Genomic DNA, 25,782 nt, shown 5'->3' with positions numbered 1-25,782 from the left:
TAAACAGATTCCCTAAGAAGTGGTATCGAGCTGCATTCTCCATATCGATGTTTACACCATAGACAAATGCTGCTCTCTTCATCAGTCAGAGAAGTTTCTCTTCGCAGGCAACAGCAGTGAATGCAGAAACTCTTCTTTGCTCATGGTGCTTAGAATAAGTGATGTCGAAGTGCTCAGCCCTAAATAGTTTGTTTGTACTCCTTCCTCTAAGACTGAGGACACATCGCGGAAGAGGGAGTGAAAGAAGTACAAGAGCCAAAGATAGAGAGAAGGGCTGTAGAATACTATGTATAGGGCATGACACAGCCATGGCAAAAATGCTCTCAGAGCAGCCGTGCTGCCCTGCCCTGGGCCAGCACATGACTGGAGCTTTCAAGAGCCAGCCAGGGGTGTGGGAAGGGTTCCTGAAAACACAGCCATTCTATTGGTTACTGATGGATCCTGGGTGGGAGACAATCACTGCCTTCAGTTGGCTACACAGTGGTGAACCCACCATGCTCTAACATATAGTTCCACAATTGCAACTACAGATCATCCTGGTTAGATGCAGGCACGAACTTGGGAAAGGGACCTTAGGAAATAGGAATGGGATGACAAGGGTTGGGATGACTTAGAGAAGATGAGCAACAGTTCACAGAACGTACTGTATACACGTATAACATTGTCAAATAGCCAAGTCATTGCATTAAAAAGACGTAAACATTAAAGAATAGATGAGATCGCCCATGTGAATGAAATCTGAGTTATAAAAATAATTAGTTCGTAGTATGACTAAGCCAACTATTGCTCATAACTTTTGACAAATCTAATAGTCTTTAGAAGAGTCCTGAGACAAAGGCATTTTGTAGCTACAGCCAAGAATATGCATGGTTGTTCCACGGCAGGTCTACGTTGATTTGATGACTACGTTTATCTAATCTGTCTCCTTTACTGCTCTATAAACATCACGAAAAGCAAGCACTGTGACCAGTTCTGCTCATCGGTTATCTGTGGAACTATTGTATGCGACACAATGCTGCTGTTCATTTGAATATTGTTGAATAGAAAATAAGTTTTTTAAAGAAATGAAGTATCCCCTCTCTGTTCACAGCATTGCAAAAGCCTCCAGCTTTAAGAAAGTTATTAATATGAATATGTAACAGAATTTATCACCATGGAAGGTGTTGTGCATGTGCCTGTAATCCTAGCACTAGAGGTGAAGGCAGGAGGATCAGGAGTTCAAGGTTATCCTTAGTTATGTAGGACATATACTGCCAGCTTGGGTTATATGACACTCTGTTACATAAGCAATACAATATAAATGTATTTCATATAAAATTTACGTAGTGTTTTGTAAGGGTTGTAAATTTTACTCTGTTACTCTAATTCAAGTGGAGTAGCATGTTATCAAGTTTAAGAACCTTCCTTAATAAGGATGTTTTGACTTCACTATTATAAAATAATGTATTCAAATGGAGCTAGAGCTTTACTAGCTCCAGTTAGAGATTCAAATTAAGTTTTGGCACTGATGATCTGTATTGACCTTAAAGTGATATTCCGGTCTTTCAGAGAATTAAAAAGACAACCGAGGGCAGGCTGGACCACACGTGTTGATTTTATTGATTGGGTTTTCTTAACTAGGCAGTGTTCTAACTCTTGAACCAAATAAAGATAAGGCTCACCTACTGACTACTTATGTGTTGTGGGGGAGGGAAGTCATTGTCTTCCGTTGTAAATCCAAGGCCGAGTCCACCAGATTCCAGCAGATGGTTACAGACACCAGATTACACAGACACTTCTGGTTCAGCACATTGGCTCACAGAACCAAAACCAAAGTCACACATGTGGGGAATGGACCTGTAGGACAGAGAGGACAGGGCTGAGAAGGAGAGGAGGGAAATGGGGAGGGGGAGAATAACCAGAATGCGTGCACATGTATCAGATTGTCAAACAACAGTTTGAATCAACACAGAGGAGAGAGTGCGCTGGACACACACATTATTGCCCTCCTCTTTCTGTCTGTGGATACCATGTGACCAGCTGCTTCTGAGCTGCCTTGACTTCTCTGCCATGGTGGGCTGCAAGTGAACTCCTTTTCTCCTTAAAGAAATAAGTTCGTATTAAATAAATTATATCAGTTAAAATAAACATTCAAAACCATGTTTTCTAATTTTATGTTTTTTCTTCTACCTGTGCTCTTGAAAATCCCTGTGCCTCTTGTTCCTGTATTGTAGAGGGATGACTAGTGGCCTGCTAGTTAACTCTCCTCAAACCCTTGTCCAAGAGTGTCACATTGGAATTGAGAGTGGAGGGACTATTTATAACGTGTTTTGGCAAAGGTCATCTTGGTTAAAGGTAAGATTTACCTCCTCCGGGGAGCCGGTAGTTCAGCCTGTATCATTATCCCCTCTAGAAGATGTTCTGGAGGTTGGGGATGTCACTTAGTGGGTAGAGTTCTTCCTCTCAGTTCTGTAGTCAGCAGTTCTTTCCCAATAGATACAGGTGTAGATTAGATACATATAGATAGATACCAACAGAGATATATGCCAGATTTGGGGTTTTTTTTTTGTTTGTTTTTTGGAGGGCCCGAAGTCATGTAGAAAACCTGAATTTCATAGGAAAGCCTTTTGGTCTCTATATTAGTACTACAATGTTAAATAAGTAAGAGTTTGGTAGTGTTTGTGGCAAGATAACCAAGCAACACATCTGTTTCAGAAAAGGAAAGTCTGACTTAGCTTTGAAAAGGCCACTCTCTCGTGTTTGCCCATTGCTGATGAACTGGAGGCTTTCCTTTAAGAAGTTCAAATGCATTGCTTCCGTGTAGAGATCTGTTTCTTCATTCCCCATCAGATTGCCAAAGGTGCGACTTACCATGATACAGAGAAGATAGAAAAGATGCCGCAATTCTACTTCTGGGGAAGCCACTGAGGAAGAGGCAGTGATCCGGGCTGAGCGGTCTTGGCTTCTGTGCTTTAGAATCAGGGAGACTCTGAAAGCACAGAGACACCTCAGCTTTAGAATTCGATCGCACTTCAGTAAGCGTGAGATCTGGAGCTGGAAGTGCGTGGAATGCACCGTCCTTACTGCGCGTCTTAGCTTAGCAGCTCAGTCCATGTACATTACAGCCGTCTTCCCTCACGCGTGGCTCACTGAGACAGGAGGCTCCCTGCTGCTGCCCAGCATGCTGATTGCCGCTCAAACTGCCCGTCTCTGTGTTTGAAAAGATCAAAATTTCAAGTAACGTCTCCACTGCTTTTGCACAGATCACGAGGTTGAAGAGTTGGAAGGCAGGATTTATCAGTGTACGATAGCATGCCCCAAGTAGGCCCACAAAATCAAAACCTTTGAGCCAGTTTTCTGAGTCATTTCTATTCCCCAGCTTCCTAGCTATGTGACCTTGGATTAGGTGCTTAGTCTCTGGGCTCTATTTTTTGCTTATATGCAAAGAACAATAGGCGTAGTTCTAATAGCAGCAACAATTATTACAAGCAAAGCCTTTACGGCAGTATAGAGCTCTCCGGCCTTCTCTGAACTCTTTGTGATTTGGGGTTGTCTTCATGATTTGTAACCTAAAGTCATTTCCGTTCTTGAAGACCGAACCTTTATCTTCATTTTATTATACTTCTGTTTTCTGGCCTTTTAATTTGCATCAATATTTTGCCATTTTTAGTGTCTAAAAGTACTTAATTTTGCCTTTAGTTGGAAAAACCAGAGCCATGATAAAGTGCTTCCAAATGGTTCAAAGTCATCGCTGAGACGTGCCTACCGTAATGTTTTAATAAATCCCAGGGAATAAAATGTTTGAATTGTCTGGAAATGATGCTTCCTGCATGCTATAAAAAATTATACTCTTTTTATTTCCCCCCTGGCTTAAGAGATGTGAGCAGTAAGTTGTAGATTCTTCCCTAGTAGCAAAACATATGCAGAAAATAAATAAAACCAAGGGTTTCCATCACACCTTGTATATCCGTAGCTAGATAACAAGTGGAACAAGGAATGTGTGCGTGTTTACACACAGCTGAAGCAAAGGGGAGATGTCTTCGTCTACTAAGCTTGAAGAGGTTAGAGGTGTCGTGGGCATACAACACTGGATTTCAGGAAATCCATGGCCAATCATGCTGGGTTGGTACGTGGAGAAGCCAGTGTGAGAGCCCAGAAGACCACAGGGGACATCCTTTCTCAGAGTAAGCATGGCTTCTCTGGTCTCTTGCCATTACTACTCCAGCGCTTTGCTCTTTTCTCTCCATGATCTGGGCTTCTTTGCTTCAAATGGTGGCTCGAACTCGGGGCCCCGAAGACTTGGCCTGACCCTCCACACACTCAACTGCTACTCCAGAGTTTCACATCTTTCCAGTGCTCAAGGGATTGGTGGGCATTAAGCTACATGATCGTCTCCGGTGCTTAACTTCTCCTAAATCAGCGATTTACGCCTGGATACATGAGCCATGTGTGGAATCGGGTGGAGTTCTGTGGTATAGAGAGGGTTGCGTTATACAGAAAGGACCAGGGACCCAAAAGCTCGGCAGACAGGCTGTCTACTCAGTCCTCAGTTCAGGTGAAGCAGTGAAAGGCTTTTCCAGCCGAGCATTCCAGCACTGCTTAATTTCTGCAGAATACTAATGAGTGATCAGAACAACACATTAGAAGTCTTCTGATTTACTGCTTCAGTCACTGCTCCAAGCTCTCTCTATATTGTACAGATATTTCCTCTCCAAATTGTTCAGGTGAACGAAAATATGATAGATGCTGAATGCTAATGGCAAGGCTGAACTCAGTAAGAAACAGGAAATTAATATCTTTGAATTTCAGAATCTTTTCCTTTTGGGAGCAGAAGGGTGCAGAAGTGAAACATCTTTCCAATTAAATTATGTCACCACTTCCCTAATGCCTCCATCGTTACAGAAAAGATAATATATCTTCTGTTTCGTGTTATTCATCGAAAGACACATAAAGACCTGACAGTGTACTTCTTATGAGACTAGGTAAGACCATCTTAAAGAAAAGGCAGTGGATGAATCTAGGAGAATTTAAAGCAATAGCCACACCCACAGGGGTTTTTAATCAGACAGGGGAGCCCACTTATAAGTTGTTCAAATCAGCCACTTGATTGAGAGAATTGTGAGCATAGCAGAAAATGATCCCAGTCAGTAAGATGATAGCCAGCGAGTACTGCAGAGCAGGCCCTGCAGGACCTCAGTACAAGGTGCCTGATGAACAATCCCGCGGGATTAGAAAAAGAATATTCATAGGAGTCTTTTCCATTGACCCAATTAAGCAGAACTAAACAAAACAATTTGCCTCTCAGTGTCTCTGTTTCTTCACTTTTAACAGGAGACAGTTTGGAAGTCTAGGTATTAAGATCCGATGACTCTATACTTTCCAAAGTATGTATTGCTTTTTTCTTAAAACCGAATTCTCTGCTTGAAAGCAGGTAAAGTCCCTGCCCTGGCATGCAATCCTTTACCTTCTCTATTTTATAAAATTCTTAAATATATTTATAATTAAGACTATTTATAAGAATTTAATATATTCTTAAATATATTATAAAATTTATAATATATTTCAAGCTTGTATGTGGTCTAACATTTCCAGTGTCTTAAATTTCTACGTGAGAATCAACTTGAAATATGACTGGTGCATTTGATAGCATATTCAACAGTGCAGGATCGGAGGGGGGGAAGCCATGGACACTTGTCTGTGGTATGGCTCAGCGGTTGTGAGTGTGGTGAACTCAACTCTTACAGTACTTTACTAATGTGGTTGTTTGCTTTAAACTTACCTGGTTTTATTTCAAGACATTTACTTATTTACGTGTGTTCGAATATGCGTGTGCCATGTCAGACGACAAGGTCAGAGGACAAGGACAGATGACAAGGTCAGATGGCAGTTTACAAGTCCTTCTGCCATGTGAGTTTCCAGTATAGAACTCAAATGGTCAGGCTCAGTGGCAGGAGGTTTTATTGGCTAACTCATCTTTACGAGACCTGTTTGCTCTCGATATTGGGTGTCTTAGTTAAGGTTTCTATTGCGGTGATGAAACACCAAGATGTCGAGCATCCGTGTGCACTACGTGTGGCTTCTACACGCCACAGTACGTTTGAATAACACTTTCAGATAAGTTTGAAATGTAGCTTCCATGTGAGATCAAATTGTTTCTCTTTTTCTTCAAAAAAATAGTAATACCTTCTTTGAACAAAGTATACACTTCAAACATGTTTAGGGCAGATAAGAAAAGCATTTCCAAAGGTCTGCTCATTTTCCACAATTTTTGCTTTCAAAAACATATACAGAGAAAGTAATATTGAAATTCTGTGGCACAAAGAGTGCAAACCTCCCCAATCTGAAATATCTCAGAACACTTTAGAGTATAACCAAATTGCCCTTTAAATTGCTTACAGAAAACATAAAACCAAAGAATTATTCTGTTCATCTGGATTGAAATATAAATAAGCAAACAGTTCTGGTTTTGTAGTGCACAACATTTACTTGAATATGTACGGCATAAGAATTTTTTTATTTTACCTTTTATTGATTCCTTGTGGGTTTCACATCATGCACCCCAATCCCACTCATCTCCCCATCCCCTCATATGCAGCCTTCCCGCCCCCCCAGAGAAAATAGAAAACAAACACACAAACAAAAAAGAATAAAAAGAATAAACAAAACAAAGCACAGGCAGCACCTCATCGTGGAAGCTCTAGTATGTCACACTGTGTCTCGCAATCCCGCTCTCCACATGTCTTCATTTGCAGTCGATTGTTGCAATGAGCCATTGGTCTGGTTCGAGATCTCTGGTTTCCTATCATACCGTCCCTATTGGATGGTTATTGGGACTTTCCCAAGGGCATAGGATTTTAAGTCATACTTGGTTTCTTTTAAAGTGTACATAGATTTTAAAATACCCTAAGCATGAAATGTATAGTGTTGAATTACAGCATGTATCGACTGCAGATCTTTACGATATAGACAATAATTGGTCTGCTATGATGGGCATTCAGAAAGAAGAAACATTCATTTCTCTTTTAAGAAGAGAAGAAACTCAATAAAAACAATGTCAGGAGGCAAAGAAAAGCCAGGTTCCCCCAAATAAAAGGGCCTTTCACTTAAGACAGCAGTGTTCCCCTTTATTGACACTTATGAGCATTCTCCCTATTACTGGGAAGCACGTGATGCCATCCATTCCTGCACATTAAAGCCATTATATGCATATGAATACATTTTTGAAACTATGGACAGTGCCTGGCAACTAAGCCATTTTGGAATGAATTCATATATTATATCACAGCAATCATAAATTATGTATACTTTAACTGTTCACTTATACTGGGGAAAAGGTTCACTAAACATACTAGTAATTTTCAAATGCTGTCATCAAAAGACTGGTTGTAGCCTTTTATTATTTTGCTGAATTACATTTGCTGGCTACTTTACCTCTTTGGATAGCAGTACATTCTAGACCATACTCCTAAAATAGACTTATAGGAATTAAACTCATCATAATTTTCCCTTGAGGGGACATTATTCAGTCTGTGTCATTTACCGTGTACAGATAGAGGTCTATACTCAGCTACAGTGTTGTCAGTGCCCTACACAACGTCTCTTAGTGACATCAATCAATTGGAGATAGGAGTTTAGAGCCGTAAATAGCTGGACATAAATCATTTCCTGTTGACATGAATTGGGCACCATGCCTTCATGGATCTTGAACGTTACACTGCTCGGACTTAAAATTGTTTTCAGTTGTTCAACAGCAAGAGAACCAAAGAGCAAAAGTCACCTTCTCCACAGAACTAGAGAACAGAAGTCTCAATTAGCATCACTCATAGGAACCATGAAAACAAAGTTCAGTGTGGAAGTCAGCACCTGAGTGCAGCAATACCTACTCACGCTGAGCGTCCTGGAAAAATCCTCCACAAAGGGTTCTGTTAGAAAGGCGGCCATTCATTCCAAACCTGTTGATCCAGCGTAGCTCTGTCCTTCCTGATACCTAATTACAGGCTCCTTCTTCTAGAATCTGGTGACAGCCCATATTAAGCTAAGTGCATGCTGTCAAGTTCATGTTTAGTATAAAAAGTACAAGGCAGATACACAAATATATGATCATCTAATCCCTGAAAAGGCTTAGAGTGATATTTCAATGTGCGATAATCAGAAATAGGTAATTGGTTTATTCAGTTCCTCAGGACACCCTTCCCCACATTGTGTGTGTGTGTGTGTGTGTGTGTGTGTGTGTATGTATGTGTGTGTGTCTGTTGGAAGACACCCTCTCTATTAGCTACTAAGTATACAATTAAATTTTTTGATTTGTAGTTGATCTTACTGTTTTATAAGGTTAGATTTTTTTCCTTGTATTGATCGATACTCACTGCCATGGGAGTTTTTTTAAACGGGATTATTTTATTTCAGATTTTTTTTAGCTAATAATAAGCCTTAAAATTCCTTTAGGTTTCATCTCTGAACATTAAGTGCACCTTAATATATTCGTTTGAATATCATCTCAGTTAAAAATTTCGCAACCTGACCCAAATTTTGTGATCTCCTGCATCAACGTCCAGCTATGTTTTATAGGCAAACTAGGATAAGCACATTCCTCCCAGCAGGCAGCCATCCCCATGGGATAAACAAGCAGAGAGCATTCTGCTGCCCTGGACCGAGTCTACCAGAGAAGAGAAGGGTTCCACATAAGTAAACAAGGTAGACAGGTGTGCACTGGGAAGGTAGCTTAAAAGAACCAAAGGGAGAATATGGTAGCCCTTCTTGTCTGATCCAGTGAAATGCCTGATAAAACCACCTGCGTGTCTGTCATAAGCCCAGTGTGGAAGCAAAGCCAGTGGTCTGACAGGTTATCACGGATGATCTAAGAATTCTTCCCAGTGTCCACTTGTGCAGAGATCTGACATACCTGCAATATGTCAGCTGCGTGGAATGATGCTATAGAAACACGATGACATTAATAGAGAATAAATAGTTTAATGAGAGACATAGACGGTTTCTAGGGAGCCACATTTCCCAGCCTGTGAATTATAGCCTTTGTATAAGTTAAATGCTTGGGTATAAATGGCAATGTTATCATAGTAGTTAAAAAGATTTAATACCTCTGGTGGCAGTGGGGTGTGGGGGGAGGTGGGGGTACATGAATAGCAGCCAATCCCAGGGCTGGACTCCTGGCATTCACTCTGAAGTCTATCACTGTTCATTTATGTGGATACAGAGATGCTCATGCTACAGGTGAGGAGATTAAGCCACTGAGGAGTTGTGGGGATTGATGACTGAATCTCACTATAAATATTCTATTACCATTACCCTCAGTCCCTTTTATCTTGTTTACTCCTCACCACTTACTCTACATTAGCATTGCAACCGTGATTGATATAAGCCTCCTGCAGAACTCAGTGCACTTGCATACCCAGGTCTAAGCCTTGCTCCAGTTACAACGGAGGCTCATTAGGGCCCCAGAGAGATGGAGACCTTGGATCAACATTGAGTACCGTAGGCTTTTACAGTGAGAGTATGTAAACCAGCTCCTTCTGGGTCCAGACCTTTATTAACGTGTAGGCTGTCATTTAAATAGTAAGCCTCTCTCACGACGTTTTTATGAATTTAATCATAGGTGAATGTCCAAAGGGTGGAAGGTAGCACAAAAAAGAGAGTAAAGAACAATAAAGTCTTACATAAACCTGCAACATATTTTGGAACATTTTTACGAACATTTTTCTGTGTATAGATGCACACACACATAGGTCTATACCAACATCCACATGGATATATCTTATGCACATTTTATATACTTGTTCTGTACTGTAATTTCATTCTTTCCCCAGTCTGTTAAGTGATGCACACTTATGTCACCAAGAATAATTTATAATAATCTACTGTGCGTTTCCAGTGCTTATGACTGTATGTCGGGCAATGAGCAGCTTCATATTAAAACTTTCTCTTTTTTTCTTTTTACTCATTCTCCTGTATTAGCATATTCTGGATTCTCAAAATACAGCTCATACACTGCCTGAATATCCCTTCCCTTCATATAGATGTCGACCTAGTTAATAGAAATTATATATCTGCATGGAACCGTGCTTATGTAAAATGGAAAAGCTGACTAGGTGGCAATTTCTCTTCAGTTAAGCTTAATTTCACCAGAAATAATGGTAGTTAATGCAGCTAGGTGGTCGGAGGTAGGAAGTTAAGTACTAAGCATTGAGAATGGGAGCTATGAATAATTTTACATATATTTTAGACACTAAATATGAAGACTCTTGAGTTGATGGTTAAAATGTGCTAGAACATAATACTTAGCATCTTAGAAAAAGCCGAAAGTGTAGTGTAGTTTAAATGTCTTAGTTGTCGTTCTTGTTACCAAATCCCTCACAAAGAACAACTCAAGGAAGGAAGGGGTTTACATAGGCTGACGTTTTGAGGGTTTGAAGGAGCGCATGGCAGGATGAGGAGACAGCTGGTCGGTCACGCCTGCCCTCGGGAAGCAGTGAGGGGCAAAGGTTATCCATCGGCTCACTGTGTTCATCTGTGCTGTCTGTTCTGAGACCTCAGTTCATGGGATGGTGCTGCCACATTTGCAGTGGGACTCTCCTCCTTAGTTAATTATTTCTGGAAATGCTGTCAAGGACACACCCTGGTGTAAATGTCCCACAGTGATCCTAAATCTAGTCTAATGGACCATCAAGATCGCATAAGGTAACGTGACTCATTCTCAAAGATGTTCATTCCCCACTGAGGGGGGGGTGTTTAAAAATGTAAAGATGAGTCTTCTAAAAATGGATGACTTTTTATATATATTTTTTTCAATTAATTTTATTTTATATTTTACTACCAATTTCAAACTATGAAATTCTAAATGTTCTGGAAAAAAATTAAAAAGCAATTGTCTGTGCCAGTTGATGGGTTCTGCATGGTGGGAGCTTGGAGGGAGCATTAGGTTTTAAAGATCTGAGCCTTGCTCAGCTTGTTCCTCGTTAGCACAGCCTAGCCTAATCTGTGTGATGGCTTCAATGAGACCGCACCACAAACCTCCAGGAGGGTTTCTGGGCATAGCTGTTCCCAGTCCGTGCTGGTTTGTCTAGCTCATGGTTTTAATTTGTTCATTTTTAAAGTAGGGAAAGTAGTGCCCATTGCTTTTCTTTTTAAAAATTATTTGGTGTACATGTGCATGCATGTGCGTGCGTGTGTGTGTGTGTGTGTGTGTGTGTGTGTGTGTGTGTGTGTGTGCATGTATGTGTGTGCATGCATGTATGTGTGTATGTGTGTGTGCACCCAGCACATATGTGGAGGTTAGATACCGGCTCTGTGGAGTCAACGCTATGCTATTCTTCCACGCTTACATGGGTTCTGTCAGGCTTGCATGGCAAGCACTTCCATTGCACTGAGCCATTTTGCTAGCCCTGGGTTCCTATTTTTAAATGATAAAGACAAGTTGTTTCAAGAGACGATTTTTTAAAAAAATATTTACAAAGTTATAACAAAACCATGCTAGTAGGTAAATGATAAGCATATTTTCCCCATGGAAATCACGAACATGTATACAGCCTAAGAGCTGATTAATAATGTGCCACACAGAAAATGTGCAAAGTTTAAGTTTCTGGAGTTAAGAAACTCTCAGAATAGGACAGCTTATCCTTTTCATGAATAGGTAAGTGGGGCTTGGGGAGCTGGGAAGCTGGGCTCACTGGTTAAGAGTACTTTCTCATAAACAGGAGGACCTGGTTCAAACCCCAGACTCATGCTAACAGCTGAGCATGGCAGTGAGTGCCTGAACCCCAGCATCGAGGGGAGGAGGGTGCTGCCACACAGAGAGACCTGGAGCTCAGTGACCCCTCAAGGCAGCTAAGGCTGTGAGCATTGGGCTCAGTGACTAACTGCCATGGACTGGAGCTTCACCCAATGTCTTCTCTCTGAACCTTCGCATATAATCGCTCCCCCCACAGAGAGAAGAAGAAAGAGAAGTAGTAATAGTAATATTAGGGGTAATTAGTAGTGAATAGTTAATTGGTCAGAAAAATCCAAAACCCTTAAATGTGTGGTTTCAAATGAGCCATACCTGTTGGTTTGGGCCTCAGCAGCCAATGCCATAGTTTGTGTAAGGTGGATTAGCTTACGGACACTAAAGATGGAATCCACAGACCTCTTCCTTCTTTTTCTCTCCAGTCTTTCAGCTATCAGTGGGTAGAGGGGAAGTTAAAGTGATAGATTACGGAAAGGTTAATGGGAAGGAAAGCCTCCTGTCAATACTGCACTCCTACATGGTTTCGGATATAAAAAGACAAAAATTAAAAGTAAATGAGCCACGAATGCAGTTTGAAAACTAGGAAAAGCATATCAAGATTAAATTAAACGCAGAACATAAACATTAATAAAGATAAGACCAAATGCTGCCGGAATAGAAGACACAGGGAGAAAGAGATACAATGTCGACTCTCTTACTTCCTCAGACAAGAGCAATTTATGTAATTTACTCTTGTCCAGCACAATGAAGGAGAGAAGTGCAGACTGGGGACAAGCGTGTCCCACCTACCCTTTCAAACTGCTATGTAGGCGCCAGTGAGTGGTCTTCTGGTCCTTCCTTGAAATTGCTGTACTCTTAACATCAGGCACCTGGAAAGACATGTGTACATGCTAAGATCGCTGCGACGGAGAACCACAGATGCAGTGCTACACACCCCAAGCAAGCAGTCCTTGAGACTAGGAGCCTGGGCGAGGACCACGGCAGAAAGCCACCAACGAGGTCGTGAAGAATATTCTTTACATCTCTGAATCACCTCGGCAGCTTATAACATTGAAATTTATTAAAGGGGTTGGCTGTGACGTCCGCCTGTAGTTGCCTTGCCGATGAACAAAACTCGCATAGGCCACGGCTGCTTCCAAGGTGGCCGTCCCTCCTCGAGGCTCGGATACATTTGATTGCCATTCTGCTAGACAGTCTGAAATTGCTGTCCCTCCTCTGCTGATGAACAACATCTTCCTGCGTGACAGCTTTTGCCTTTAAAGTCAACTCGTACCACAGGTTTCTTTTTTTATTATTATTATTCATAATAATATTACTTTTTTAAAAGTAAAGTGGTAGTTAAACCCAACACGGCATATAACTCAAGAATGTCACTCACCCGAGGTAATGCATCCTGCTGCCCTATGAACTCTGTGGTTAGATGGATGGTGCGTAAGTCCTGAGCAGCCCTGCAGGAAATGTGGGGAAAGATCTGGATCTACATAATACTAATTCGGGGTGCAAACTGTCTGTGTCTCCATATCAGTGTTATCTAAATAGCCAAAGTCCTGGTCCTGAAAGTGTGGGGCCAATGGTACCAGCATTGCCTGGTCTGCAGTCAGGAGCTACAGAGACACAAAAGACAGGATGCACACATAGGTAGACATGAGGGATTATATTATAGGAATTGGTCCATGAGTTGAGGAAACTGCAGATCCCCTTACAAGCCCACTGTAAGAATCAGAGGAGAATCAGAGGAGGCAACAGCATGGCTCAGTCTGTAGTAAGGATCCCAGAACCAGAGAATCTGATATGCCTCACTGTCCCAGGCCAAGTACTGAGAAACCGGGGTGCAAGTCCCAGAGTCTAGAGGCCAGAAAATCTGAGTTCTGATGCCGAAGGGCAGAGGCTAACGTGCCTACAGCTCCAAGAGAGAGAACGAGGAAAAGCCAATTCCTCTTCCTCTGCCTTTTTCATTTGCTCTTAGCCTAGCCAGCTGGATGAGTCCCACCCACCTTGGGGGAGGGGGAGGGCAGATCTTGTCAGTCTAAAGACTCATGCAAATTCTCCTCTGAAACCCTCTCAGATGTGTGCCCAAAAGTAACTTGCTCCAGGGACCTTGGAAATTGGCACCCAAAATTAACCATCACACCTGGGAACTTCTTGGGCTTGCAAATCCTCAAGCTTCACTGCAGATAGACTGAATCCGAAACAAACCTGGGATAGAGCCCAAAAACCTTAAAAAAATAATCCCTCTGAGGTATTCCCATTCACTTAAGGGAGAAGCGCAAGGTTGAAGTGATTGAATTGTCATAGGTAAGAAAAGGGGCTTTGCTTACCTGTCATCTCCTCAGAAATGTTCGTTAATACAAACACCTACTTCTAGTTGGTATCTGGTTTAATCAATCTAGAATTATTTCATCTTTCAATGAGTTGAATTCGAATATTCATTTGCTATGCAAGCAGTTTCCATTTCATAACTGCAGGCAACAAGTCTCGTCCACCTCAGCAATCTCTGTCTGCCGCTTTGCTCCAAAGTAACTATTTTGTGGCATCATCCTAGATTTACAACCAAATTTCCTTCCTTCTTACACTGTTTTCAGATTTTTACCTCATTTCTAAAATTTCTTTAACCTTCTTTAAAATTTTTAAACCTTCTCTCATCGAAATAGAAATAGCTAGAGATTGTGTACACCAAACAGAAGCGACTGAACCACTGAGGAATATTAGAGAAATGGCTGATTTCTTTCTCTGACACTTAGATAAAAGAAAAGAGACTAATGGAAACAGGAGTAGATGTCTGAAGGCTTCATTTTGTGGGGTGCAGGAAAGCAGCACTTAACTGCCATCTTCTGCCGTTGTGATGTGTAACCGGTGGCGTCTGCTGGAGAAGAATGGGATAACATGCTGCTGGTTGGTTTTTGTCAATTCGACACAAACTAGAGACACCTAGGAAGAGGAAACACAGCTGGAGAATTGGCTCTGTCCGATTGGCACTCAGCGTGGCAATTTGATTAATGATGAATGCCAGAGGGTCCATCCCGACCTGGACAGTGGCGCCCCTGAGCGATTGATCTTGGATGTATAAGAAAGCGGGCTGAAGCAAGCCTCAGGACCAAGGCAGGGAGCAGCATTCCTCTGTGGTCTGTGCTTGGGTTCCTGCCTCTAGGTTCCTGCCTCTAGGTTCCTGCCTCACCTTCTTCATCCCTGTCTTCTCTAGATAATGGGATGGTGGACTGTGATGCGGAAGTGGAAGTGAAATAAACCCTGTCCCCACTAAGTGGCTTTGGGTCACTGTGTTTGTCATCAGCAACAACAGAAAGCACGTTAAAGCGGATAATTAAAAGCAATCGATAAATATGAGATAGAGAAGCAGGTCGTTTTGTTCATTACGATAAAACAACAGTTTCAAAAATCACCCATCTCATCCGGCTCCTGAGGGCCGCCCTGCTCTGTGTTTCTTCTCTGGGTCCAGGTATGCATTTCCTCAAATTTTAATATAAGTCCAGTAGAAAATAATAGAAGTGAAGGGGAATTTTTTCTTCTCTCTTTCTATATATATTTTTTAACATATTCCCTAAAATGTCCTTATTTTATTGTAAGGGTTGTTCTGCCAGGAGAAACCTATTTCGGAAATAATTATTTTCACATTGAAGTCAAACAAATGATCTGCGGTGAAACTAGAATGTCATTGGTGATCCAAGCTCGTAATAACAAATAATCAATGTTGCTTCCATTTTCTGATCCTCAGTGAATGAAACAAATTAATATCCAGGCTTTCTTTAAACTATGCCATTCCTCTTGCGGCAGAATTTCTTTACGCTGTACAGTGAAATGCATTTTAAATTACAGTAAAATGTCATGGAGGAGAAAAAGAGGGTGCCTTTTTGAAAAGAGTTACATTTTAAAACCATGTCTTAAGATTATTTGCAAGGGTTTTAGGGTTTTTTCCTTTGTGAACCGAGTACTAAACATTGCTTGGAATTTTAAAGAAATAATCGCGACCGCTTTAGAATACATGCCTCAGACTCTAGAGAGGTAACCTACTTTTCCATAATTTTTTTTGGCTCAGAAGACTGAGAAGGCACCATCCCCTGACAGTCACTGTATTGTTTCTTAGTTTCAAGCAAGGTACTCAGAGAGTGAGTGGAGTCTGGCCAGTCCTCCCGCAGACTTAGGATACAAGGAAGAGTTTGTGAAGGCTTGGTCTGTACTCACTGGGGGCAGCGCCATACTTCTCAGTGCTCCTGATGCATTTTCTAGACAGAGACTACCGCCAGGCTGTGCCGACTGTCGTTAAGAAACATGCTTCTAGGTAAGTGATGGGGCTCCCAGATGGTTGGCACTTTGTTCTGCTGGGACAGGGGACATCCCTGTCCCTGTGCTTTGCTTTCATTTCCCAGGCTTGTAAGGTCTCAAGCAGTGCTAGACGGTGCTAAAATTAGTACTGAGTACCCTGCCAGATTTTCGGTGATAAGATTTAAAGGTTTAGAACAACCTCCTGAATGTGTCTCTCTAATCGTGGTTAGCGTCTGAGCTGTTATTTTTATGATTTCCATTAGAGTGAGCGTAACATTTGGGGATTTCATTTATAGTTGTTAGAGACAATAAAGCCCTCAAGACTTTAAATGTAAAAATGACCTATATTTTTTCTTAAAAAAGTATAGCGGGTTCATTTATGTTGCTAACAAGCTCTAGAGTGTCTCTGAAAAGGAGTGGGTTGCATGCCTGTCTTATTAATATCTGGTGTCAATGGAGTCTTAAACTGTCAGCGTTGAAATTAGTTTCAAATAACAGAACACCAAAAAGTAATGTGTTGCCATGTCGCACATGTCTAGTGATGTTTAACTATATTAATGTAGCCTAAAAATGCTTTAAAATTTAACATCAGCATGTGTCGGCCTTCGTAGAAATCTGATGAGGATCTCCTAAGAACATCCGCTATAGGTGGTTTTCTCTCAGCCGAGCAGGGCATAATTAAATTAGAACTTCCCTCGATGCTTCATAAACATTTTAAAATGCTTCATTGACGACTGTTTCATTTATTTTCAAGTTTACACTGTAAAACAGTGGCTGAATTTTATGGTTCAGAATATTTATTTGGAAAATCAACATTTTCCTAGCAAATTATATCAGCTAATAGAGGCTTCATAAGCATCTGCAGCCCCCAGGAGACTGAGGGAGGAAGACCTCTGTAGTGACGATTAGGCTTCACAGTTGCACAGTAGCAGTCGCCTATACGACCTGACGCGTTGGAGCAGCTCCAGCTTCTGCACCAGAAGTATGAAGAATGCTTCCGTCGGGGTTGGTTGATAGTGCATTTGGGGTTCCGTTAGCTATGCTAGTGCTTGATCATCGAATGTATGGTCAACATGTTTAGATATGAGGGTTAAGTTTTTTGCTGTGATCTCAAGCCTAACCTACTTGGGAAAAGCACATCAAAATGAAGATGAAGACTGCTTTAGAATCGGGACACCCTGTCTTAATGCCGCCTCTGCACGTTGTTCCTGACCCCTGGGTTAGCACCTTCTTAAAATTATCTCTTCAATTTCACGGTCTCGATGCTGTTTCCCTCTGCCCTCTCTGTCTGTTTTCCCCTCGAGTCGTAGGGTAGACATATGTAGACTCCTTTAGAAGTGTTAGACATGCGCTTCGGGAAGAGCAGTTATGCTTATATCAAGCAGCCACCATATTCCTACACGTTTCCAAAGCCCTAATGCATGCATGCGTCAAGCGTCAAAGTCAGAAAACTATGGGCAACGTCCACGTCAACAGCATTTGTTACAGAAGTTTTGCAGGTCAGCTCATCTCTAAAGTAACTTCTTCTGTGAAAAATCTCAAAATAGTTTCACCTCATTTCCATAACCTGGTCATTTGCCCACGATTCCAGGTGTCTGTTTGTCTGTTTGAAGCCTGTAAACCTGAGCTGATATACATATCGAGATGGCAAGGGTGATGAATAAGGAACCTGTGGTGACAGGACTCTGGGTCCTCTCTCCACTTCTAGGAAGTGACAGGAAAATCACCTGCCCTTTCTGTATGCATCTCCTGTAGAGATGAGGAGACAAATGTGGACGCTTGCTGTAAGGATTACACAGGCTGTGTCTACGGAGTGTCATGTGGAATACTATACCTTGTAAGTCAGCGGCTACCAACAGTCCTAGGAAATGATCAGCCATTGTCTTTTCTCTGGACTCGCCACCATTTCTAAAATGACTGATGCATTGTGGGTTTTACGAAGTTATTTGCATCGGTTTTCCGGTACAGGGAGTGAATAACTTTCCTGTGTGAATTTTGAGTTGACCAGGGCTGAGTCTGAATTATAGTTGTGGGGTGTCATTACTTCAATGGTTGAGCAGATTGACCTCCGGGAGTAAAAGGTTTTATTGTATACTGTCTGTGAAAGGAGCGTTTGTGAATTCATTTCTGTCTTCTATTCATACCTTGGTTGAAACGAGCCACGGGGTGGTGCAGTCTCTGGAACATTACATAAACTCACTTATTCTTGGCCACGTAGCAGTTGGGAATATGCAAACAGGCCTGAAAGGAACCAAACAGTAAATGTCTTCATAGGCAGGAAACCTAATATTTACACAACAATCAATAGGGGATGGTCACTGAGGTAGCTTATGACTACGTTTTCTTGTTCTTAGCGAATGGAAGCTAGCATCCACTCTCACATGGCTCGCTTGTGTTACAGGACTAGCTGTGACCTAGCATGCTGGCAGCAATGGCTCCCTACTCCAGGGCTCGGTTCCATGTTGAACATCCCCACAGTCTCCTACCCCTTGTCAACATACTTTCTCTCCTTTACATATTTGGGCTAAGATCTAAGTGATTACTGTGGTTCAGCAAGATTTTCCACACACCTGCCTTTAAACGTACTGAATACTTGAGCTGAAATACGAAATCCCTAGTCCATGACCCCACCGTTGTTAGCGATAGCCTGAAGGTGGGTATGAGGTTTAGAGGAACAGAGAGAGAACCCGTGTGTTCACATGACCCCCCACAGGGTGAAAATTCACTCGAGGGGTGAAGTTTTAGAACGCCTCGCTTTTCTCCTCTGTAAAGCTCGCATGTAAAGCATTCGAATGTGCGTTTGAACGGCTTTGTCGCGTGCCTGCAGCATTGCAGTTTGGTGGGAGATGCTTGAGAAAAGATGTGTCTAAGAAGCTTCTTTAGGAGGGAGACAATGTAACAAAAATAGACCAATGCTGCTGTAGATGAGGGGAAGGAGGGGGGACCCTGCAAGCCTGTGGAGTACGAATTTCTCCCGTGTTGTTTGTAAATGCTTTCCCGATGGTGCTTGATTTAGGAACGTTCTACTAAATAAGGTCTGATTGTCAGCATGGCAGTTACTCCTCCTTAAATATGAGTGAAGAAGAAGAAGCAAGTTCTTATATTTTTGGTTGTGAGCCTAGCCTTTAACGGCTGAGCCATCTCTCCAGCCCGAAGAGGCAAGTTCTTGAGAACAAGATGTGCTCATTCTATGACCGGTGGCACGTCCTTGCCTCTCTGGGCCTCAGTTTCCTTGTGCTTGGGATCATAATGTCGGTTTAGTCTGACCCCAAGCCTCATAAGGATTAATCATAAAGTCTGTCTGGAAGAGCTTCTTTATGTTACCCGGCAACTGGTAGCATAATCAAGCATAGTCCGACATGCTAGTTAGTAAGAGGCCTGAGATGTTGTATATTGTGTTGTTTCATATCGATTATAGGTTTTTAAAGTCCCATAAAAATGAAAATTATATCAGGAAGTTAAAATTATTAGTATGCACAAAGGACAGAGATTCCTCCAAACTGTCAATACTGTGTGAAAGGTATATTTCTAATACTCTTACAAGCCAGTGACCCATTCCTATTGACATAAACCTAAAGGAGAATGAAAATCTAATCAAGCTGTCAGAACCTCCAGATGTAGTGTGATCTCTGGAAGTGGCTTGCGATTCCGGTTCTGGTCCTTAGAATTCTTCGGGATCTTTTCTTTACACACTGTGTCACATCAGCTGTAATATAGTTTTATTTCTTTTTGTGACATAGAAATAGGCACTATTTACAGTCACATCTTTTATGGGTTTGGTCTAGAATCAGAATTACCTCACTCTGTCGAGATGGTCCTTGTTTTTAGGTATTCTGGCATGCATTAAATCACAGGATGAAAAAGTTAATTGAAGAGAAATAGTGTGGGTTTAAGACATGAGAATTCTCATGAGGTAGGTGAATTTTAGTTTTGATGCAATCCTGTAGATTTCATTTTCTTGAAGGTCTACAAACACCCCCTGCCTCTTCCTCTCTCTCTCTCTCCTTGCTGTATTTCCCAATGCTTATTCTGTTTTTGTGATGTCCAACTGCCAATATTGTGTCCTAGTTAGTTTGCTTTCTTTTGCTTGGTAAAATTAATACTGTCGTTTCCACTGATGAGAATCCAGCAGGAAAGGGAGGTGGATTAATTGTAAGTATTGAGATATGGCAGACACAGCAGCCCCCCTGAATGGGCAAATGTCTTCTCCCTTCCCATTGGCTTAGCTAATGTGGTGGTAATTTATCTCTTCAGCCATGTTTTGGCTCTCCTATGAGAAAGGCATTTAATGATGAACAGAGAAATGTTCTCTGCAGCACAGCATGGCGTTGTGCACTTAGCCTTAGTAGGAGAAAGCAGCCATTTGGGAATCAAAATTAAGATAATGTTGTGTGGAAGCAACAGATTTATCCAGCAGGAACAGCCCCACAGGTAGTAGAGTGTAAAACAGAACCCGTGTGACGATGCTTAGCTTTCCAGGGAGCAGAGGGGTCAGGGTTTCTCTGGGTAGACACAACCCTGAATTTCAAAACCATATGAGAAACCAAGGACTTCGTTTATTATAAAATACACTGACACAGATTGCCTCCACATTCTTTAGATGTTATACTCTAAGAGGATTGGGGAAATATTTTTGACTTAAAGAAGCCATTTCACTGAAAAGTTGGGTTAAGAAGCACACGTATTAAGTGATAGCCAGAAAGTTCAAGTCCACAGTAGCCATCCTTTAATGCATGCATAATGGCCTCAGGTCTACACACTGCCATTCCTGCAAAAGAACCTCAGAGGCATAAAAACAGTAGAAGCCAAAGAGTTTAGGAAGATGTTAAGGCTTGAAAGGGATCTCCTTTGACCAGTGAGAGGTGAAGTAATTTCCCAAACTTTGAGAGCTGAAAGCATCCCCCCCCCAATTATTTAGAACAACCCTCCCACACAGGAACTTGGAAACACAACATCATGAAGCATTAAAATGGTGTCTTTTGTGCACTTGAAAGCGGGTAGTGACTTCATCAAGATGTCTCACCCAGGAGAGTTGGAATCAGAATACAATTTTCTTTCTGTCGTTGACCCCGCTGCCTTTTGTTTCAAGTTGGGTAACCAAGGACTCTGAACTGGTGACAGGCTCTAATCCATTCTGTGGAGCGTGGTCACGTAAATCCCAGCGCTCTAGCCCTTGATTGTGCTCGAGCTACTGTTGGCAATCCAAGCTCTTCCTCTATAATTTACTCACAAATTATAGCAGAGCCAGACCTATGACCTCTTCTTTTTAAAAACTGCTTTTAATTCTGCTCGTTCTTAGACACTTTGCAATTTTCTGTGGAAATATTTCAAAATGCTTTGAAGAAGCATTGCCAATTATTCTTTATTCAATGCCAGAAGAATAGAGTGGTCTAAGATAATGTGGGAAGGGCCCAGGCTCCTCTGAATTTGCTCAGGAGCTGGGGGAACAATTGCCCTTGCCAGCCAGGGGGTTGGGTTTTTTTTTTAGCTTTAGTCTCTCTTTGTTTACAGCTCTCCTGGGTCATTTAGGATACTGTAAGGCACTGGGAGAAATAGAGAAGGTTTGATAATTGATTTGTTCCTGCTATGTCAGTTCTAAATCTTATACAAAGTAGCAGAGCCGAAATCTATTCTGTGATGTATTGGACATGCATCCGACCAAACATTCAAGATATAATCAGTTCAGATTTTCAAACAGAATTTAATGGGGGATGTGGGAGATATATTTCACAAACGGTCGGTTGGATATCAACCCCAGGTGTCATGGAGTCTCCCCCACCCCGCCCCGAACACCTCTGTTCCTGAAAGGGAAAGGAAAGGGTATGATTGCCCTGTCTGTTGACTAAAAGCTCAAAATGGAGACTCAAACCCCAGCCATTCAAAAGGAGCCAATTTTCTAGAATGATGTCACCACAGAAAGCCACAAGGAGAGAAGCTGGGAGAAGCACCCCAGTTTCTCTCTTCACCCTTCTTCTGGGCAATTATGCCTTTCTGTAGATGAACAAAACCGGAAGCCACAAGTATTGCAACACAAGAGAGACGGGGATCTCTCATCCATACCACACAGAGGGGATGGGGAGTTAGAGAGAGGACACAGAGACAGACACCAGTCTGCAGGCTTAGTTTGCCGTACCCATCCGAGATCATCCTGTCTGAATCACACTTACTTTGAACGATCCCCGGTGCCTTTCCCCTACACATTTGGCTCTCCTTTCGTAGTCTAAAGACGGGGTTCGGATTTTTTTCTAGGTGTTTTCTTTCAACTTAAGACGCCTAGTGCAACTTCTAACAGCAACGTGAAGTAGGAGAAACCCATCATCAGCTCCTGAAAGATGGGGTCCCAGTTATGCTACTCCATTTTGACACTTTTTAAAATGATCCTCAGAGTTCTGCAGCATCAACTGACATGTGTTACAGCCATCTATGGGATTATCTACAGCAGTTCTAGCTGAATAAGGCAGTTTCCATTTTCCTGTGAATTGAAACAGGAGATCATTGCTTTAGTAATTGCCTCAACAAAATTGTATTGAATGCCTATTCTAAACAAGAACCTGTTAGATGGGCCCTTAGACTACCAAGGTTAGCAAACAGAAGATAAGAGACTCCTGTTATTAAACACTTTTATAACTCTTGTTTTCCTATAAAAATATAACTTTTGAGACTGTAAGGACTCTCTTAAGCATCCTCAATCTTCTCAGTCGTTTGAGAGGGTAGTCCAGAGGGAGCACTGCGCATTGTCTGATGCTGTACTCAATTGGAGAGTGACAGTGAAAGCTTAACAAGTAGATTAGTGCAGCCCTACTGTTTCTAGTATCGTTCAGTATTTCATTCTGGCATAATTTCCATATCTTTGTTGGGGGGTTGGTATATATAGGACTTGAGAAATTAGTGAGATGTCTTAATACTCAGAGGGTTCCTCATGTAGCTGCTAAGCAGATGTGCAAATAACATCAATGATAAGGTGAGTAGCAAATGGTGGTATTGTTTTGGAGAGAGGGAGTGTAGCAGTAATAACCATAAGCACCCGATTTTCTGGCTGCTCGGCCAAGCCATCTGAAGCCCCACTTTTAGTAATATGTACCTTAATAGGAGTCACAAAAGTACTCACTTGTAACGATAATACCTCAGAGAATCCATTAGCACAAACGGTTCAGCAGATTAAAACACACATGAAGCAGTTGTAGGTATTGGCCGGGAGAGACCACAAGGACTTGAATTAGGATGCTCAGTAGAAATAATAGTTCTGGAGCTCAGTGTATGTGTACTTTATAACAGTACTGTTTGACTTGTAGGTTAGAAAGACAGTCATTGAAACCTTGAAAGGATAAGACATGTAAGCATGAAAAAGTGTTCTACTAAGTCACTGGAGAGATGGCTTGGCAGCTGAGAGCACTAGGCGCTCTTCCAGCAAGTCCAGGTTCAATTCCCAGCACCCACTCAGTGCCTGGCAGCCATACATAGCTCCAGTTCCAAGGGATCTAATGTCCTCTCCTGACCTCTGCAGGGACTGCCCATATAGTAGTGCTCACACATACACACACTCAAACCTCTCATAACACATAGAATGAAAATAAAAGAAAAATAGTTGCTCTAGTAAAAGTTGGCATTATTCATATTTCTTAACAGCTGCAAACCTTCACCATAGCTTCTTTGGAAGGTCAGTGCCCCTATCATGCCTCTAACCCTATACCTTAGTCAGTGATCTGGTCTTTTTCTGGAATGAGAGAGAAGCTCAATACTTGCCTATTTTTAAACATGACTAAGACTAAAAGACATGTGAATGCCATGAGTGCCTCCAGTGAGGCATCTGTAATTTTCTAAATAATGGAAATAACCCTTTGAATAAACGTTTTCTCTTTCTGTCACCTCCCCATCTTCACGTTCAGAGAAAATATGTCACTGATAAAATGAGGGGATAGAATTCAACTTTTCATGACCTCAGCAAAATATACCCGACATAATTTGGCTCCTGGTTGTGAAGTCTATTATCAACCCTGCCCATTGCTTTGGGCCTGTGGAATACAGCATTACCATGACGGGGATATCTAGAAAAAACGAAATCATGGCCAGACAAAAGACAGATGCAAAAGCCTGGGGCCCCAATGTCTTCTTCTGTGCACTCCCCACCCCGTAAACTGAAATCCTCTTCCAAGACTCCACATCTTAAAGGATCGTACAGCCTTCCAGGTAGCACCAGGCTTGGGTCCAGCCTTCAGGAAAGCACCAGTTCCGAGCATCTCTCCTTAGTAGAGCAATCTTACACATGTTCACCTGATGCTCAGGCCTCTGCCCTTGTCTCTGATGCTAACACCCATTCATAAACCTGGCAGTGGGCAGGAACCCAGGGATCAAAGAGCCCGCTACAAGATTCTTGTCTATTTTCATGAATTCATGTTTGGAAATTCTCATAAAAAAAATAGGAGAAATGATAGGAACTGTTTTACTGGGGTTTTGTGTTTCTCTTTTTCTATGTTGAGAGAGTTCGGTTGTTTCTAGAATGTGCTATGCAGTGGTGTAAATGTTTTTTGTTCAGTGTGTGTGCGCGAAACCTATATTGCAGAATATTATGCTTGATGTGTTTTGTTCTGTCTCCAGACACTTATTTAAACTGTGTGACCTCTAAATATAAAGCAATACGTCTGATTTATTCTTCAAAAAGCAATACCTGCATCTCCAGACATTTCAGATACTCAGCCTTCCTAGTAGCATTTTTAAAATCAACAGTTGAATTTCACTGGTTTATATTTAGAGGTCCTTCTCCCCCCCCCCCGATATTCTTTTTTGAGTATTTTGTTTCAAAATGTAGCTCATGTACTATGAAAGGCAAGTTTATTCTATTTTGGTTCAGTAATTTTAAAGACAGACTCCATAAGTAGACAGTCTGTTAGTTTTTCCTCGAATGGTCAGGAAACAAGCATGGAGCTCCGAAGACATTAAAAGCAGAATTATTTAAACCGATGTAGGGTTTTCTCCATTGCACTGTTATTTATGGGAGTCTTTTGGTCTTTTGAGTTATGCCAGCGGCTAAGGAAGACAGTATTGCTTCCTTGTGACTGCCATGTTGATGCTGGAGATAACACTGATGTGTTTTTCTTAACAAATGCGTACGGCCATGACGGAGTCAGGTGTCTGTGGGTCTGCCTCCTAGCTCTCCAGTAAAATGGGAAAGCTTTCATCGGCGGTCGTCACACCACCGTGCTGTGACATATCAATGTAAACACAATTCATAATGCTGTATGGAGGCCACAGAGGCTTTATCTCTTGGCTTTCCATTTCTCTGCCTTGCCAGGTAGTTTGCTCTGCTCCTGATACAGTGGATCACTGTAAACCACTGAGATGCCTGAGAGGGGACAAGACTCCTCCTTCAGTGATAAAATTCTATATACTTTGCTCTGAGCTCACACAAGAAATCTACCTTATTATCTTTGTGGCGTTTAGCAGTATCTGTCTCTTGGGATTTTTTTTTTTTTCATTTGTCCTGAAGTATTCCTTACCTTGAATAATCTATGATACTTTCTTCCATATGTTTCTGTTTGTGATTTTCTATGAATAGAAATAAACCCTATTCATCAAGGAAGCATTCTTCATCATCCAGTGTCACAAATATGAAATTTTGATAATAGAGAGATAATGTGAGTCAGAATTTCCTTTCTTGTACTCCAACCACACACCTCTACATTAATCTGTTTGATTTTTTTTCTGTTGAAGAATACTGGACACCAAGGATTTTATAATGAAAATATTCTGTGTTTATCTCAGAAGTTTTGAAGGCTGAAAGTCAAAGATTG

At 41.7% G+C, this 25,782-nt stretch overlaps 1 protein-coding gene across 13 annotated transcripts in view; it reads left to right on the top strand.

Annotated features, from left to right (window-relative positions):
- Nucleotides 1-25,782, top strand: part of Zfp385b (zinc finger protein 385B) — a 372,515-nt gene that overhangs the window by 157,696 nt on the left and 189,037 nt on the right. For 2 of the 13 annotated variants that reach the window (XM_087651733.1, XM_087651731.1), the window contains exon 1: nt 15,809-16,010. In XM_087651733.1, coding sequence (XP_087507859.1) covers nt 16,001-16,010 — 10 coding nt within the window. In that variant the 5' untranslated portion in view covers nt 15,809-16,000. 13 annotated transcript variants of the gene reach the window in all.

The sequence above is a fragment of the Rattus norvegicus genome, chromosome 3 (genome assembly GCF_021556685.1).
Source record: "Rattus norvegicus strain SHRSP/BbbUtx chromosome 3, alternate assembly SHRSP_T2T, whole genome shotgun sequence".
NCBI lineage: Eukaryota > Metazoa > Chordata > Mammalia > Rodentia > Muridae > Rattus > Rattus norvegicus.
This window is presented reverse-complemented; position numbering and strand designations above follow the sequence as displayed.